Source organism: Protopterus annectens, chromosome 3.part0, assembly GCF_019279795.1.
Source record: "Protopterus annectens isolate FY-2018-M chromosome 3.part0, PAN1.0, whole genome shotgun sequence".
Classification (NCBI taxonomy): Eukaryota; Metazoa; Chordata; order Ceratodontiformes; family Protopteridae; genus Protopterus; species Protopterus annectens.
In genome coordinates this window covers 792764675-792784758 of record NC_056731.1, presented here as the reverse complement: position 1 = coordinate 792784758, position 20084 = coordinate 792764675, and the positions used below count along the sequence as shown (strand labels likewise).

At 41.9% G+C, this 20084-nt stretch overlaps 1 protein-coding gene across 1 annotated transcript in view; it reads right to left on the bottom strand.

The window, feature by feature from the left end:
- LPCAT1 (lysophosphatidylcholine acyltransferase 1) overlaps positions 1-20084 on the bottom strand; it is an 850717-nt gene that overhangs the window by 237846 nt on the left and 592787 nt on the right. Inside the window, exon 6 of the mRNA XM_044065140.1 lies at positions 15957-16015. Coding sequence (XP_043921075.1) covers positions 15957-16015 — 59 coding nt within the window. The remainder of the gene's footprint in view (positions 1-15956; positions 16016-20084) is intronic.

Sequence of the window (20084 nt, the reverse complement as noted above, 5' to 3'; positions counted from 1 at the left end):
GGAACAAGGAAGGTCTTCATATTTCTGGAATGAATTCTACAATGATGCATGGAATCTGACTAAATGGTGAAAAAGACACAGAAGAATCTTCTCTGACATGACAGAAAAAACTCACCATCCCCCCTTTTCCTGCTGAACTGAAAAGAAAATGAGGGGGGAGAGCAATTACCAAAGTGAAAACCAGGTTAATATCTTGGATGAATCCCAAATGACTGAACAAAATGGATTCCTGAACTCTCTGCTCCAAGACAGGATTAAAACTGCAGTTCAGGGTGTTCATAGCTGTATACTAGGTTAATGACAACTAGGACCTTTATAAGCTTAGGCATCATTAACCCTCCTTTTCCCATTATCTACATGGGGTCAGGGTGTTGTGTTAACTGTCGCCATCTCTCTCTCTCAATTCAATGCTACACTCCTGCCTTCTTTGACATTCATGCCCGACTGTCACAAATCTTTTTTCCCCACAAACCATCCACCTCTTTCCTGGATGCCCTTGTTTCCTTACCTTCTTCCTGTCTATCCCAAATCATCTTTGATGCCCTTGTTTCCTTACCTTCTTCCTGTCTATCCCAAATTTTCTTCACCAGACTGTCTTCTGCTTTTCTGTACATGTGCGTGAGCCACCATAATCTGTTCTCTTTGATCATTTCTGCTATTGAAGCTACTTTGGCTTCTGGTCTTATGTCCTCATGTCATTGTCTGTCCCACAGTGTGCATCCTACCACCCATCTCGGGCACTTCATTTCCATCACCTCTAGCTTCCTCATCTGCTCTGCCTTTACTACCCAGGTTTCTGTACCATGCAGTAGTACTGGTTGCACCACTGTTTTGTACACCTTACTTTTCAGTTTCTTTGGCATTTTTCTGTCATACACTACACCTCTCCCTCTATGCCAGTTGGCTGCAGCCCTTCTCATTCTAGTTCTGGCCTTTTCATTTAGACTTTCCTTCTCCCCAACCACCCCTCCTGGATGCTTTAAGTTGTTAACCTGTTACACTGTCTTCCCTTCTATATCAATTCTCAGCTTCTTCTGATTTCCCCAGTTTGTTGCCATTATCACTGTCTTATCTGTACTCCGTTTCATCCCATGTGCCTTCAGTTTTGCATTCCATTCCTCTATCCTTTGCTGAAGTTCTTGCTCAGAGTCTGCCTGTAATGCCACATTGTCTGTATGCAGCAACTTGGTCAATCTGTCCCGTCTGACCCGTTTGCTAATGTAGTCCATCACCAGTATGGACAGCAGTGGGCTCAGAGCTGAACCCTGATGTTCATCTACTCCCACTGGGAACTCCTCTGGGAGCCCGAACACTGCTCATACTTGAATCACTGGGTCCTTGTACATAGCCTGCACTAATTCTACCAATGTTTCTGGGACTTCAGACCACTGCGGTACTACCCAAATCAGCTTTAGTGGGACCTTGCCATATCCTTTCTTCAAGTCTGGGAATGCCCAGTTAGACTATTTTCCCATAAGCCTAGAAATGCAATCTAAATGTATTTCATGAGTTATTATGGCTTACAGGTTATTTTATGGGGAGTTTGTTAGTTAGGCCATGATTTAGTGGCCACCTCTGTCCATCAGAGACACAGGTGAAATATCAGGGGTGAATTTCTGATGTCCCATCCACTGGTACTGGTTGAGCTTGAATAGGGTTAGGGAAGGGATCTGTTTCACATGGATGGGAAGCATATTCCAGAGAATGGGGATTCTCCAAGATACATACCTGTCCCTCCAGCATAATCTGTTTAAATCACAAGCAAAATTTAAATCCTTAGGTCTAGTAGTTCTGGAACTGTTCATTTTGTGGATATGCAAAAGGTCCATCAGTTGGAATCCACTGTATTCTTTTTGCGAGGAACCTCTGTAGATATTCCAGCTGTTACATGTATCTGGTCAGGTACGTACCAAAGGCGGAGTTATACTGAAGGATCGGACGAGGGCTGAGTACAGTGGCACAATGACTTCCCTGGGCCTAGATGCCATGACTTTGCTTATAAGATGAGTGACACAGAATGACTTCCTTACAATGTTAGACACGTTGGTCAAAAATCAGTTTACTAAATACACAAGTCCCCAAATCCAAAGCTACTGGGTCTACTTTTAGAGGTGTTTTATCAAAAGGTGCTATTATGCATTTCTTGGCATTAAGGTTTTCATCGCAACTGATTATATATGGCTTTGGCACCAATCATTTGTCTGCATTAGACCTTCCTGTAAGATGTTAGTAACTTGGGTTGTTTCTATGATTGCTCCCAGCTTACTGTCATCTACAAATTTGATAAGCCAGAGACCCTTGACATTGGCCTTGATTTCCAAAAAACAGATGCCAAAGAGAAGCGGACCTAGCAAAGAGCACTGGAGGACTCCACTGGTAACTGGTCTCTGTGAAACTGGTGTCTCCAATCCTAGCTTCCTGGGCTCTGTCTGTCAGCTAGCTGAGCTACACAGGGGTTTATGCCTAACTCCATGAGTTAGTTTACCATGCCTGAGTAAGGTACTGCATCAAATGCCTTAGCTAGGTCAAGGTAAGTGGTATGCACCATCTTGCCCTCATCAATTGCCTTGGTAATCTTCTCAAAGTAGTCCATGAAGTTCAGTAGGCATAGGCATGACCTGCCTTTGAAGAAACTAAACTGGGCTGGGCCCAGTGTCTGAAGGTTTCCTATGTCACTGTTAATCATTTCCATGATGATTCTTTCCATGGTTGTGCATATAAGACGAGTCAGACGAATGGGTGTGTAGTTCCTGGGATCCGTTAATGGTCTGCCTCATGCAGAGGGATGACTGCTGCAGATTTTCATTCATGTGGCATGAAGCTTGTGCAGTGGCTATCATTGAAGAGTGACACCAGTGGCCCTAATAGGTTATACTTCAGGCTATTTAGGAGGAATCCTGGGATATTATCAGGGGCCATGGAAGCTGCATTCTTGTTTTTAGTGCATCTAATACCTACTCCCTACTTACAGTTGGAGGGATTATATTAGATTGTATTTCCTAGGAGTGGGTCAGGGTGAGAAGGGGTAAAGTTGGAGATGAACTTGTCAGACAGAATATTTGCTTTATCTCCCAGTTCTATGAATGTGGTTCCATTTAAAAACAGTTCTGCACACTGTTACATGCTGCCCGTGAGGTTTCAGACATAGCTGAAGGTAGTCTTGTGGTTGTCTTTGGCCTGGGACACTATCTTTATCTCAAAACTTGCTTTGTTGGACTTATATTAGTCTTCTTAGTTGCCTAATTAGTTTGATGATTTTTTTTTTAATCTTTTCTACACTTATGACATTTTTCGGTACTCACCTATTATCGCAACCACATTTCAGTACTCGCCGAAATCGCTAGGTTTGTGTGAAGTGAGGTCTGATAAGCTAAGAAGGGGTGTATAAAATGTTCACAGAAACATAGCAATTTCTTTCTAGTGAAACTATTGTGTGTGATTGTTTGTTTACATTGAAAGAGGAATAAGGTGAGAATCTGTCTTGCCTGGTAAGGCCTTTTCAGCCTTATAAGAAAGAGTGCTGCTTCTCACTCCTCATCAAACTAATACAACTTAGCACCTTCACCAAAAGGCAACCCGTTCCATTTCAATGATGTTTAGGTTTACACACTGCAAGGGGGATTGCTACGTTTGGGACAAGTGTGTGAATCATTCAGTATGTGGGGCACCTGTTGGTAGTACTGTAAGTAGATGCTGCGGCTAAATAACTTCACATGATCAGAAGTCTGAGGCGGGATAACCACTTAACACCCCCTGCCAAGGAGTCCCGCTGGGGAAAAAGACATAAGTTCCTGAGGAGTCAGTGTCCCCTTAGTCAGTATTTCTTGCAGGCACCTTTGTCTTGGATGGGTACCGACCCTGAGCAGACAGACAAAATATTCCTGAGCAACCACCCTTTGCTAATGCTGTAATCAGCAAAGCAGGATTTGCGATACAGTGTGGCACTGTGGAGTTCACTGACATAATGCCACACGCCGCCCACGAGTACAAAATTTGAAGGTTTTTCCTTTCCCTGCCTCAAACCGTCAGGGACACATAAGTACTTACTTGCATACACACCCCTTTAAAGGTCAACAAGCCTGTTTTCAGAGAACCGCAACAAAGTATGTCAGTTCTGAAATGTGGTTGTGATAATACGTAAGTATCCATTTTTCTTTTGTTGTACAATCTGTTTAATTTTGGATGCCACCAGGGCGGTTTGCTCTTTTGACTTAATTTTGGGCTTTTGTCTGGTAGACACAAAAGCCTTCATGCAATCACTGACATTAGGGTTACCACCTGTCCCACTTTGCGAGGGAGAGTCCCTCTTTGGGCAGTTGTGTTCTGACAAAAAATATAAAAATGGCAAATGTCCTGAGATTGTAGGACATAATTACATCCTATACTGTAAACCGATATGTTACAAGATGGGTTGCAAACTGGCTAAGTGACAGAACCCACAGGGTCAGAGTTGCTGGCGCCATGTCAGACTCAAAGCCTGTCACAAGTGGTGTCGCACAGGGCTCTGTCCTGGGCCCACTCCTGTTCGGCATCTACTTTTCAGAAGTACAAGCAAACACAGGAGGATTATGGCTGACAAAATTTGCAGATGACTGCAAACTGGGCGCCATAGTTGAGAACGCATCTGACACAGATATCCTTCAGAAGGGTCTTATAGAAACGGATAACTGGTGCCAGAGCCATGGCCTAAAGTTAAACGCCAAAAATGCATAGTCATACCCTTTGGGAAAAACAAGGTTACCCCTAGCTACCATATAGGCGGCAACCCACTGAGCTCAGAAGAGGTTATCAGGGATCTGGGGACCCAGGTTGACAGTAACCTTTCGTTTGACACTCACGTTGCCAAAGTAGTCAGGAAGACCTTCTACATTGCCCACCTGATCATGAAGGGATTCACATCTAGATCAAGGGAAGTCATCGTCCCCCTGTACTCATCACTCATCAGACCAATGATTGAGTACAATGCCCCATTCGAATGTATCTGACACGACACCTGCAGCAACTGGAAAGGCCCCAAAAATTCCTCACCAAAAGGATAAAGGGTCTCAAAAATATGTCCTATGCTGCCCGACTGAAGAAACTCCAGCTCTATTCAGTCGCTTACCGTCTGCTCAGAGGTGACCTGTGCCTGACATACAAGGCCATGTCCAACCCAGAACTGATGAACATGCTTCACCTCAAAAAATCTAGATCCCTCAGAACTACAAGGGCGGGAGATTTAAACCTTGACACGGTTATTAACAGGACGTGCTGGAGGGACAGATTCATCACCCAGAGACTCCCTATGCTGTGGAACAAAATCCCGGTACATGTAAGGCAGAGCACCTCACTGGCTTTGTTCAAGAGAAATCTTGACCAATGGATGGGAGATCGCAAATATACCCCAGGGATTATCTCAGTGTCACTGCTTGACAGAGGCACAACAAAATAATGGGCATAGTATCCTCCAAACTAAAGGGGTGGCGAAAGCCACAAAACTCTGGGCCAGGCTTATAAATGCCCTTGGGCAGATAGCCTAGTATGAACCTATGAACTGTATGTAATAGTTGCATAACACAGTTATTCTGTATCTAAAATACCTAAATGTTATAAGAAACAGAGTAAGCAACCAAAATGCTACAAGAATAAGCTAGTACGTAGGCAAAAAAGTTAAGTTCTATCCTTTGTACTGACCGTGGGTACATGTCGGCATGTAAAATCTGATGTTTGTCCCGAAAATGTCCCACTTTGGCCATTTGAAAAGGTGGCAACTCTAAATGACATGGTTGTAGAAGTCACCTCCATTGCTTGTATTTTAAAATTGAAGAATTTAATGTGTTAAATGAGTCCCTAGTGAAGCCTTGTTTGTTTTATTATTTCCCCTTTTTTGTTGTATGGTAGATTTATGTTGATTTGTACGTTACACCAGATTACAACTTTTTAACCTTTTAACTGTAGTTTTTAAACAAAAGTTTTTAACAACTATTTGTGTAGAATGTATTCTTAAACACTTTGCTAGGAGAACCAATGTCAGTTATGATAAGTGACACACAACTTATGTATTTTCACAAATTACTTTCATCGGCTAGTATTTTTAATATGTAGTAAGAGAAATCATTCTCTACTAGATGACAACCAGATAGTGTTCTTTTTTACACATTATATATACATTCACTTACTTAACTTATAAATGCATCCAAATAGTTATATTTAACATTTTCATTTCCTTTATTTCACTTCATGTACTGTTGCTGATGTCATTTTATAACTAACCACTCAATGACTAACCAAACATCATTGGTAAATGAATTTTGAAATTACCATGTGGTATGTATTTAAGTGGAGAGTTTGTTTTTTCTGACAGTCTGAAGAAGTCTGCTATTTAGAGACGAAAAGCGCTTAACTGTTTTTTTATTTGTGCTTCCAGTACTTGTATTCACAATAAAATTGGTGTTTCTATGTGTTGGGAGACTTGGTGTTTGTGTCAACATTTGTTTTCAAGTTTATGGTTGTAGAGGGGTTCTGTGAATAATTCTGCATAGGCTGCTGTGTTATCTGTGTTTGGAGAGGTGTGAAGGCTGCCAGCCTTGCTAGATAGAATTTTGTAAATAATTCTATATCATTGTAAATATTAATATGATCCACAGGCTTGTTTCACAAATGTAAGACAACTGTTATGTACTGAACTTCAAAAATGTCACCACAGTGCACCCTTCTGGAAGAAAGCAGAAATGTGTGTAAACTCTATGCCTATGTAATGTATGCTTTCATGGCAGAAAACTGGGGCATACAGAGTTAACTGGCAAACTCTAAGAAAATATGCTGATAAATAAAGAATTTTACGATGTGCTATAAAGCCAGTTTATCTCAAGGTAGGAGAACAGGATGTCTAGGCCAGGACATTCTTTCTATTGTTCTAAAACAGAGACAATTACTAGGTTTACATGTAAAGTGTATTTTATTGCTGTGGCTTCCTGGCAAGTGGAGATTACAAAAAGAAATGTTAAAAGTTCTGTGAGCCTGGGAAACTTCAGCAGAGGTGTCAAAAAATGATGTAATCTGAAATGTGCAATGTATAATCAATTTAAGGGCTGTCTCAGAAAGAAAAAATAGCATTTTGTATTTGATTCAGAAGCTGACAACAACTCACCAGCACTTCTCATCTATATTTGCTTGCTCTTTAAATAGAACTTAGAACAGTGATGAGATGGATAGAAATATAGCCAGACTACTCTAGCTCAGGGGTCTGCAACCTTCACAAGAGCCATTTTGGCCCCTCTCCCACCAAATAAAATTCATCGGGAGCCACAAAACCTACTTGACCCCTAAAATGAAGATACAGCATATAACGTTTTATAAATAGTTATTATCCTAAATATAAAAGAACTAAATTTATAAGAGCAGTATTTAAAAATCTATCCCCATTTTTGTTCCTTTGTTGGGATTGCACGATCACTCTCAGAGTGTGTGTGTGTGTGTGTGTGTGTGTGTGTGTGTGTGTGTGTGTGTGTGTGTGTGTGTATATGTGTGTGTGTGTGTGTGTGTGTGTGTGTGTGTGTGTGTGTGTGTGTGTGTGTGTGTGTGTGTGTGTGGGTGTGTGGGTGTGTGTGGGTGTGTGTGGGTGTGTGTGTATGTGATATCTCTCAACCTCTTAGAACAAGAAATCTGGACAAAGCCATAAATAGTGGGGCACAAAGGCCCAAAAATAGGGACAATTTTTGAATATTGCACTTTCAAACTTAGAAAGTCGATAGAATAACACATTTTGCATTAGCATGAATTTACTGAAGGGTATAAAGTCTGAAACTCAAATGTCTATTTTTTCTGACTTCAGCCCTCACTGATTTGCCAGAAAGCCACAATTTTATAAGAAACAGACCAAAAATAGGAGGCAAATGTTTGGACATTCTGCGAAAATCTGCATAGCTAAGAAGTAACTGTGTGTGTGTGTGTGTGTGTGTGTGTGTGTGTGTGTGTGTGTGTGTGTGTGTGTGTGTGTGTGTGTGTGTGTGTGTGTATGTGTGTGTATGTGTGTGTGTATATGTGTAAAATGCATGTTAACAGAAACCATGTTATTCTAGCAAGTGTGTAAGTTCATAAGAGCAATATTTAAAACCCATCTCTATTTCTGTTCATTTGTTCCCCTTTATTTGTGGTTCTGTCCAGATTTCTTTGGTAAGACTTTGAGAATTATGGAAACATTTCAGGAGACGATGCTGCTGGCGCCAGGGGATCTCTTGATTGCTGTGTGTGTGTGGAATGCATGGCAACAGAAATCATGTTATTCTATCAAGTTTCTAAGTTTATAAGAGCAATATTTAAAGTCCATCGCTCGATCACTCTCGGTGTGTGTGTGTGTGTGTGTGTGTGTGTGTGTGTGTGTGTGTGTGTGCGCACACGCGCGTGTGTGTGTATGCATGCGCTGTGCTGTACACAGGCCATTATTTTTCAAAGCTACAGGGAGACACTGCAGAGGGGTGGATGAGCGACATGCGGCTCCAGAGGTGCAGGTTGCAGACCCCTGGTCTAGCTGTTTTCTATATATATGTGCGACTATCCTACAATGTTGTTTTAAAGTATTTCCTGTGATTTCTGAACTCTCTAGTGTCACTGTGTTGAATGAATAGGTATTGTCTTGTGTTTTTATTATTTATTATTAAATATTTTAAACCTTTGATCTGTGGCTGTTTTGTGTACAGATGGTTTAAGCTCTCAGAGTCCTTGCATGTATTTGGTGATGCTGTATAAGCCACTCCAATAGCCTTAGCCCTGGGTCACACTTATCATTTCGATAAAAGTAATATTACACAATGAAATTGGTCACCCTTTGGGAAGGGCCTTATTGTAGCTTACCTTATAGTTTACCTTATAGTCTGGCTAGAAGGGGGCATAGCTGGAGAACCTGTGCCAGCCTTCCCCAGGAGTATCTGTTTGTTTGTGTGTGTGTGTGTCAGCTACTTGGGCAGGGATATGAAGCACTGGTTGGACAGAGTGTGTGCTGGAGGTTTTGCTTGACCACTTGGCTGAGATGTGTACCCTATAACAGTGCCAGAGGGGAGTCTTATTGGGGATCTGGAGAGAAAAGGGAGAAACCAACCCCAGACTGACTGTGATCTCTGTGTGCTTTTAAGGGAAATTGTACTTTACTTTGTGTGTACTTGTTATCCTTCCTAATGTGGACTCCCCTCACTGGTGCTAGTGGTGAGGATTGAGGCTCCTTGGTGAGGATTGAGGCTCCTTGATTACTGGGCCAGTGCACGGGCGACACATATTAATTGTTTGGCAGTGGTGGGATATCTACATCAAGTATTAATTCCAATTAATGTGTGACATCCATGCACTGGGCCCAGTAATCAAGGAGCCTCAATCCTCACCACCAGCACCAGTGAAGGGAGTCCACAGTGGGAAGGATAACAAGTACATAAACAGTAAAGTACAATTTCCCTTAACAGCACACAGAAATCAGTCAGTCAAGTCTGGGGCTGGTTTCTCCCTTTTCTCTCTAGATCCCCAATAAGACTCTCCAATGGCAGAGCTTTAGGGTACAGATCTCAGCCAAGTGATCAAGCCAAAACCTCCAGCACTCTCTGACCAACCAGTGCTTTATGACCCTGCCCAAGTAGCTGACACACACACACACACACGCACACACACACACACACACACACACACACACACACACACACACACACACACACACACACACACACACACACACACACACTCATGAGGAAGGCTGGCACAGGTCCTCTAGCTATGCCCCCTTCTACCCAGACTATAAGGTAGAAATCACTGCCACCAACCACTACTTATCAGCTACAATAAGGCCCTTCCCAAAGGGTGATCAATTCCGCTGTGTAATATTACCGTTATCCAAATGGTTAAGTGTAACGCAGGGCTAAGGCTATTGGAGTGGCTTATACAGTATCACCAAATACATGCAAGTACTCTGACAGCTTAAATTATCTCTACACAAAACAGCCACAGTTGAAAGGTTTAAAATATTTAATAACAAATAATAAAAACACAAGACAATATTTCATTCAACACAGTGACACAAGAGAGTTCAGAAATCACAGGAAATACTTTAAAACAACACTGTAGGATAGTCTCACATAAATATAGAAAACAGCTAGACTAATCTGGCTACATTTCTATCCATCTCTAGGAGAAATCACTATTCTAAATTCTACTTACAGAGCAAGCAAATATAGATGAGAAGTGATAGTGAGTTGTTGTCAACTTCAGAACCAAACACAAAATGCTACTCTTTCTTTTTGAGAAATCCCTTAAATTGATAATACACTGTACTGCTGAGTCATTTCAGATTACATCATTTTTGACACCTCTACTGAAGTTTCTCAGGCTCACAGAACTTAAAATTTTAACATTTCTTTTTGTAATCTGCACCTGCCAGGAAGCCACAGCAATAAACAACACTTTACATGTAAAACCTAGTAATCATCTATGTCTTAGAACAATAGAAATAATTTCCTAGCCCAGACATCCTGTCTCCTAGCTTGAAATAAACTGGCTTTATAACACATCGTAACATTCTTTACCAGCTTATTTTCTTAGAGTTTGCCAGTTAACTATGTAAGTCCCAGTTTTCTACCATGAAAACATACATTACACAGGCATAGAGTTTACACACATTTCTGCTTTCTTCCAGCAGGGTGCACTGTGGTTACATTTTTGAAGTTCAACACAACAGTTTTCTTACATTTGTAAAACAAGCCTGTGGATCATATTAATATTTACAATGACAGAATTATTTACAAAATTCTATCTAGCTAGGCTGGCAGCCTTCACAAGTGGCTTGACATTTTGACAGGTTATCGCCTAATAAAAGGTGTTTTTAACTGTTAATTACGTAACTGATTGTTATTTTGAAGGAGACTGCATTCTCTGAGTCTTGCATAAAAGAGTCCAACAAATTAATTTCTCCTGGGATGTGACTGGCTTTAAGGTTGATGGCCCTGTCTGTATTATATTACTACACATATGTCCACCACCTCTCTGAACAGTAGATATGACCATGCACCACACTATCAGCTTATGTACTACATCAAAGACTAGTTGCATCAGTATAACAACAGGGGTTTTGATTTACTTTTCCTGAACAAGAGAGGAGCCCAGATAGTCTCCCCAGTCTGTTAATGGAGCATCCATCCTCAAGATGCTTCAGAAGGGAAGGTCCACACTGGCAAGTATTGCACATCTCTCTACAGTCTGATATTAAAAGAAGCTCTATATAGGTGTAATGGTTCACACCAACTCACATCTCTCAATCTGCTTTAATATCCACTGCTCAGGCATACATACCTTGATATCTGGGGTGGCCATAAGTCTCAAGTGACAAAAGACAGTCTAAACTTCGACTTCTTGCTACATCAACACTTGGACTGTAAGACATGACTTCTTAGACTTTCTGCAAGGGCACACAATTACTATGTTGAAGACTGTCCAATTATGTCACTACAAAGATATTCACCTGAATTATGATCATAAAAGACTCCAACCAGTAAGAATATCAATGACCTACAACCACAGAAGTACCAAAGCCACTGATGCTACCAGGTACTCCCTTGACAAGACTGTGACGACCCTCCACTGGACCAGTAATCAAGCAGCCTCAATCCTCACCACTCGCAACAGTGTAGGGTGTTCACTGAGAGGATGACAAGTACACATACAGTATTTCCACATGCAGCTCTCTGCATCAAGTGCGATTTCCCTTAAGAGCACACGAGGCAACAGTCAGTCTGAGGCTGGTTTCTCCCTCTTTCTCCAGATCCCCAGTAAGACTCCACAATGGCACAGCTATAGAGCTGAGATCTTAGCTGAGTGTCCAAGCAAAGACCTCCAGCAGCCTCTCTGTCCAACCAGTGCTTCATGTCCCTGCCCAAGTACCTGACACACACGCACTTTGAGGTTTGATTTACACAAACACACCCACACAAATATTTACATGTGCACACACACACCTGGGAAAGGCTGGCACAGGTTTACTAGTTATGCCCCCTTCCTCCCAGACTACAAGGTAGTTAAACTGCCACCAGTCACTCCTTATCAGCTACTTTAGGGGCCTTAACAAAGGGTGTCCAATTTTACTGTGTAATATTAATACTAATAAAAATGGTAGTATGACCAAGAGCAAGGCTATTAGGAGTGGCCCACACAGTGTCACCAAATAACTATGCAAGTACTCTCAAAACTTAAATATCTCTACATAGATCAGCATCAATGAAAGTTTTAAATATATTTGATAAACTAAATATATATTCTCAGTGACATCAAAGATGAAAACAACAGGAAATAGTTAAAACAACATTGCAGGGCAGTCTCAAATAAATAAATAAAAATATCTAAACTAAGCGTCACTGTATTCCTGACTGAATCCAAGAGAATTATACTGTGACCTAAGAACTTACTTCATTACAGCACGGTAGATGTGTGGTGAATGGTTCTTGTCAGATCCAAGACCTAATGTAGAATATTCTGTCTCAAAAAGAGACTTCCAAAATGAATACCAAAACTATTACTGCTGGTATAGCTTGCAGAATGACATAATTTCTGGTCATCTGACTTCTAGTTCCCAGGCCAAAACCCCCCAGTGCTAGAAGCTGGCAGCATTTAGCATCTACCTGTAAAGATTTACAGATAAGGGCTTTTCCTCAGATCTTTGGCAGATGCTGGATGTCATAAAGCAATTGCATTCTTTCATGCTTCAAAAGTAGCAATTAGTTCACTTCAAGGACAATACAGAAAGCTTACTAGAACAGACTCGGTGTCTCTAGCTGCACTGAAAACTTAAGAGGTACTTGAGAGGTAGCCACTTCATTGCATCCTATAGTCATTTAATTTCAGATATTTTTCTAACGTTTACTAGACAGAGGTTAACATCCTGTATCTCAGTTTCCACTGTTAAAATATACACATTTAAACAGTTACAATAATGCATGTACACTTTCTCTTTCATTAGGGAGCACTACGGATACACTTTAAACACAGCACTTTTACAAATATCTTTTCAACACAAACATCTGTACAGAGAAGTTTGATACACACATGACACACATTTCTAACACATTTGTAACACAAGCATCTTATATAAATCATTTTGATATTCACCAATGACATATTATTTACAAAATTCCAGCTAGCTATGGAGGCAGAATCTCCTTTCATCACAAGGACCCAACAGCAGCCAATCATCTATAAAAGTGGATAATAAATATATTTCCTTCTCCAAGGGCTCCATCACCACACATTGCTAAACACTCTTAAGTGCATTGAGGTAATTAAATAGTAACAACTTGCATTAAACATAATAATCCATCCAGACCACACCAAATGAAACTTGTGTGCAGACCTTAAGCAGTGATTTGCCAAAATATGACTGTCATGTCCAGAAGTACCATGCAGGAGCTATGTAGTACTGGTGGCATTGTCTCCTGGAGAGTCACCATTCTGCTTTTGACATACCAGATGAACTCAGTAAAACTGATGAGGTCCAGGACAGAAATCTCATTTCCCCTTTAAAATAAGGTGAAAGGCAATATTAAAATGTTTATCTTTCTCCAAAGGATGAAGAGGATCAATTCTCCCTAGCAAAGTACAGTAGGAGTCTATCCAGTGTCTCTGCTGACACCTCCTTGCTCCACAGCAGAGCTCCTTCTGCAGAATGACCTAACAATTTTAACACATCCCATAACCATCTATGACCAGGATCACATTTCACCAGTCTACAGTGACAGCTCTCCAAATAGAAGTAAACTTAAAGAACCAGTTTCTGACATGCAGTGCTATGACAATTTGGACTGTGATCGCTGATTCAATGACATCATCCTCTTAACTAGCTCAAACCGGAGAGGTAACAGCCTGATGCCTGGGTGCCTATATATTCTGTGTATATGGAAGTGGGTTGCTGCTGCTTATAAAACAGAACTGGCTTAGAAGACAATGCAACAAGATGGACGCCACAAAGACTTTTGTTGGTGGTACATGTTTGTTTCCAGTTCCAGAGACTCTTAATCAACCAATTAATCACTCCAGAAAGTGGTATCCTCCAACACAGTTTTCATAAACTCACTACTAAAGAAGAGAATCTTCCTACATATCAGCTGTTACAGGCAGATTCTCAAGTCTGATGCATTAACCATTGCATCAGTGCAGTTACAACTACTGCTGGCTATGTTAATGTCCACTGCAGAAGCTTTGGCATATTTTTCAGCCTCTACTCAATCCTATACTCAGGGAAGTTTCTCAACTTGTAAAGGGCCTATCAAAAAGAGAGGACTATCAGAAGAGGTAATGCAAATAATCAGTGGACTTGAGACTTAAGACTGGCTTTTGCCTACCTGTTCAAAACACAAGTGCCATTATTAGCATTAATGAAGAAAGCTGTTTTAGTCTCTTAGATCTATACTGTACCAACTGATAAAGACATCTGTCCTGAAATACGTATCAGCAATGCTGTTCCACTCCATCATGGTCAAGGACAGGTCAGCTGCATTCTTACAGTGCAGTGTGCTAAACTCAGATGGATTCAGACTGCATGTACAGCATCCCTCAGAATACGTTTTCCATGAAGACAAAAACTATGGCTCATCAACTTTACTACGGCATTATGGGGGAGCAGGCCATTTAGCCTGATAATCTCCCAATGAATAGGCCAAGGGAATGGAAGGGAAGATCTCACTAGCCTTATCCCTTTCAGAGGCAAGCACTGCTGGGACCTTAGAATCTCCTTCCTAGAAACTGAGGAAACCACTCTCCTGCCCTTAACTTCAGGATGGGACAGACAAGGCTTCCTCAGCACATGAAATAATACAAGTGCAAGCAGAAGCATGTTGGAAGCAGTACTCACTCTAGAGAGGCCAACATTGGGTCTGATGCTAGCATCAGGCACAACTCCATAAGGGTACAGTCTCACACCAATGTGGACGAATATCAGCAGACATCAAACACTACCTTTACATCTACATCCTTACCCCCCCCCCCCCAAGGACCTAAATGTCACATATGGACCCATGGGACATGTTAATCTTAGGTGATATGTCATAATTTTTATCTTCAGGCTTCTTAGGAATCTGATTAATTACACATGAAACATACAACCTTGACTGCTGTAGCTCAGCAGCAACTTCAGTCACAGCAGTTTTGAAGGGTTATGTAAGGATGAGGTGTTTGAGATCCTAAAATTAAACAGTACATTCCTGAACACACTCCACTTCAAGTGTTATATTCTACAAGTGGTCACCACAGAGCTGAATTTTCTTTGTGATAGTGTTTATATAAGAGTGCTTTTCTGTAACAGTGTTTCTGGGGAGGATTATGGGGACCTTCAGTTCAGTTGCTATATCTTTCATGAAAGTATAAGCATCTGCTTCAGATAACATTGAGTGCTCATCTGTCACACGTTTCTAATTTTGTATCTTCTATTTGAAATTTAAGACCCAAATGGTGCATCTTTTTATCTCCCACTGAAATGGGACAACTCTAACTTTCCATGTGTGTGTGTGTGTGTGTGTGTGTGTGTGTGTGTGTGTGTGTGTGTGCGTGCGTTAGTGTGCGCTAGCAGATCTGAAACAGCACTGCATGAGAGAAGAGAATAAGAGTACATATATAATCAGTTGTGATGAAAACCGCAAAATAAAAGTGAATTTGCTAATACTATGAATGTACAAGTAAATAATGTTGGTATATTTTTTTAACCACAGACATTATTCCTATGAATTTTTATTTAGATGCCTTCACTTCTGATGTGGGCATAAAATTTTCAGCAAACAAAAATGTTCTTGTAAAAGTGGATCAAGTTTTTCCCCAGGCAAATGCAACAAGCTCTTGAACACATTAGGAGCACAATTTCAATTTACTGCATTTTCTAAAGTCCCAATAAATAAGGTATTATATGAGGACATATACTGCAAAATGCATTAGAACTCAATAATATATTATTAGGGTTGACTCACCATTTTGTTAGGGTAACGCAACACTACTGGTTGTACAGGAACTCCTGGAATAAATGCCCCTAACAGAAAATAAAAGAACATTTAGTTGAACACATGGTTTAAACTTCTCATAAATAATACAAGAATGTATAATCTTAATTGTGCATTAAGATGTTAGAGTAATACTCAAGTACTACATCTGTCCATTACTTTTTAACAAACAATTTATTGAATACCGTAACAATTTCTTAACACAGTTATATTATAAAATTCGATGAAAGTAAATTCCATCCAGTGTGTAAAATTGTAATTAAGACTCATAAATCCAGTAACAATTTCCATACAGCTCCAACAGTGAATTTCTTACTAGTCTTAAATCAAAAGATGATCCAATTTGTAATTATCTCCATTTTTAAGTACAAGAAAGAAAATAAAAATCATTACTGGAACTTTGCTAAGACCCTAATTCCAGATCATATAGCTGCTGCATTAAATGATTAAGATCCAACAAGCCTGATGGGGTTCTCGGTTTCCACTTTTTAGTACCGCACTTCTACACTAGGACTGTTATGTTAAACACTGCCAACTGTATTTTGATAGTGTCCTTTATAACATATTTATTCAGCCAGCTCAGCTGGGACACAATCTGCTGGCATTCTACCAATGTTCAGAATTGGGACAACTAGGGTACTGAGAAAGTACAGTTGTGTACACTTGCCATAAATGTAGATGTTCAAGTGTATTCACTGTTGCAGTTATCACCTTGTAGGTTATCCCTGCTGTGGTACCTCTCGGCCGGCCTGAATACCAGAGTCAATGTTTTTTTGCGTCGGCTGCAGTCGCCTGTAGTCTGACGTCAGGTTGTCAGTGCTATAAAGCAAGGCACCAACATCATCACATCAGTTTTTCTTGCCCTAACCTGTCAGAAGCACAAGGGAATAAAGAAAAGTGGTCCTGGTGGCCAAAAGCCACCATGGGAAGCTTATGTCCCCCTTGGGGAAGATGCTATATGGTGGATGGAGGGTGGGAAACCAGGACTGTAACAGTGAATACACTTGAACATCTTCATTTATGGTAAGTGTACACAACTGTACTATGTTCTTCGTGTTTCACTGTTGGAGGCATCACCTGTGGGAGTATTCCCAAAGCTGAGGAAAGGGGTGGAAGGATAGGTTGTGTCCTAGGTATGGGTCAGGAGGCTCTGCAGCACTGCAGAGGCAAACCCCGCCCTAGACTTAGAAACAAAAGGTAAGTGGTAATGCTTTGTAAAGGTGGCAGTTTCCAAGACATCCCTGGTGGGGACTCCTCTGAGGAAGGCTGTGGATGTGGAGGCTGCTCTAGTGGAAAGAGTATGGGGGGGGGTTCCCATGTAGTCTGTAGCAAAAATGGATACAGTGCGATATCAATTTGGAAATGGTTTGTTTGGAAATGGGCTTTCCCTCTGCCCCAGGGGCAAAGCTGACAAGAAGTTGGTCTGATTTTTTGAAAGGTTTAGTACGGTCCCGATAGTATCTGAGTTGTCTATGCACATCTAGTGAGTGTAGAGTCTTCCTCCCTTGTTTTGAGGGTTGGGAAAGAAGGTGGGTAGGTGTATGGCCTGGTTGAGGGTCACATCCGATACCACTTTGGGCAGGGCATAAAGGAAGGGCTAGTCCTCAGGGAGACCCTGTTTGCATGGAAAATGATGAAGGGCTCAACAGCCATGAGAGCCTGAAGCTCTGATACCCTTCTGGCTGAGGTGATAGCTAGTAGAAAGGCAGTCTTCCAGGAGAGATATTTCAATTCTGTAGAAGCAGCAGGTTCAAAAGGAGGTAAGATTAGTTTTTCCAGAACATAATTCAGGTCCCAGGGTGGTGTGGGAGGCCTTCTGGGAGGTCTGATATTAGAAACTCCTCTGAGGAATTGCTTAATCAAAGGATAAGAGAACAGGGGTGGGACTGAACTGAAATGGGCAGAAATGGCTGAGGCATGGATTTTAATAGAGGAGAAAGAGAAGCCACTATGGAGCAACTCGACTAGTTAATCCAAGATAAGGGGGATGGAAGGATGGGAGGTACTGGCCCCTTTGGACTGGCTCCAGGAGTAGAATCTTTTCCATTTACTTGCATATGATTTTCTGGTGCTGGGCCTTCTGGTGTCTGTGATGATGTCTAGGACCTGTGTACTTAACAGGGACTCCTTGTTAGCTTTTAAGGTACAAGCCATGCAGAAAGATTGAGAGTCTGTAAGTCTGGGTGCAGTATCATCCCCCTCCCCTGGGTCAAGAGGTCTGAGATCAGGGGAAGCTGCTGGGGGGCTATAGGTCAGGCTGCGCAGTAAGGGTTACCAATGCTGTCTGGGCCAATCTGGAGCAATGAGGATGGCCTTTGGTGCCCCTCCCTTATTTTTGATCAGTACCTTCGGAATAAGGGGCAGAGGAAGGAAGGCGTACACAAAGAGGGAGTTCCAGGGAAAGGTCAAGGCATCCACCTTCCACGCCAGGAGGTGATACTCCCTGGTACAGAACTTTTGCAGATGGTGGTTGAGGTGCGAGGGAAAGAGATCCACTTCTGGAGTCCTCCACTTCTGAGAGATTTGCAGAAAGATTTCCCTGTGGAGGTGCCATTCGTGGGGGTCCTGTAGGTTTCTGCTTTGGTGGTCTGCCAGGGTGTTGTTGACCCCTGGAAGGTATTTGGCAATTAGGTGTAGACCCATGGAGGTGGCTGTAAGCCAGAGGCTCATGGCTAACCTTCACAGGGGGTAAGATTGGGTCCCCCCCTGTTTGTTGATATACCACATTACTGTGGTGTTGCCTGTTTTTATAAGAACCACCCCTGGCCTGAGATGGGATTTGAAAGATTTCAGACCCTTTTGTACTGCCATAATTTCTGATTGATGTGCAAGAGAAGTTGCTGGGCATCCCAAAGACCTTGGGTGCACCTGCCTGCTAGGTGAGTACCCCAAGCAATGTCTGTGGCATCGGTGGTGATGGTCTGGCCGGCAGGGCGGAGGATGAAAGGAAGACCCTTGTTCCTGGTACAGTCCTCTGTCCACCAGAAAAACTCAGCCCTTATACATGGAATCAGAGGGAGAGAGATCTCTAGGGACTGACAGTGCTGGCATCAAAGGTTCTTTAGATACCACTGAAGTTTCTTCATGTGAAGCCTGGCCAGAGTAATGAGAAGGATCCAAGATGCCATGTATCCCAAGTCTCGTAGGAACTTTCTCACAGTGTGGTGACTTCTGGAAGCCAGCTGGGTAAAACAGAGAGGCAAGAAGCTCTGCTTTTCTGGGGATAGGAAGGCCATTTGGGAAGCTGTGTCTAGCAGCGCTCCCAAGAAAATGATCTTCCTGGTGGGGTTTTGCTTTGATTTCTTCTCGTTGATGGTGAACCCTAGGGAAGTTAGAAGTGATGTAACAAAAAGAAGGTCTTAGAGCAGCTTTTCTTTCACTCTGCCTGAATGAGGCAATCCAGATAAGGGTAAATCTGTACATTTCTTAAGTCTGCAGAATGCTATGGCCGGGGCCAAGCATTTGGTGAATACTCTGGATGCAGTAGATAAGCCAAAGGGCAGCACAGAGAAAGTACAGTTTTGTACCTACCATAAATGTAGATGTTCAAAGATCCACATTGCTACAGTCCTAACACTTGGGTAGTCCACTGTCCCTCGGTCGGCCCGAATATCAGAGTATAAGGCTGACGTCGGTCAAGGCGCATTTGACTGACATCAGAATGTCAGGGTACAAATGCGCATGACCGACGTCATATCCTCAGTCTTTTCTTGCCCCAGATGTCAGAAGACCCTAAAAAGAAAGGTCAGAACCCATAGACAACAACTAAACAACCAACCAGCTTAACACCAAAAATATGTACAATATATACAATATATACAAAATACACAAAATACCTCAGATGGATAACCCAACCCACACAACCACCTCAAACTACAGAGGGGAAGGAGGGAGGGTAAATTGGACTGCAGCAATGTGGATCTTCGAACATCTACATTTATGGTAGGTACAAAACTGTACTATGTTCTTCATCTCACATTGCTGCAGTCCTAACACTTGGGTAGAATCCCAAAGCAGAGGTAAGGGAGGATGGCTAAACTATAATGAAGCAGGAGCTGCCAAAATGCCCTGCAACACAGCAGTGGCAAAACCAGCCCT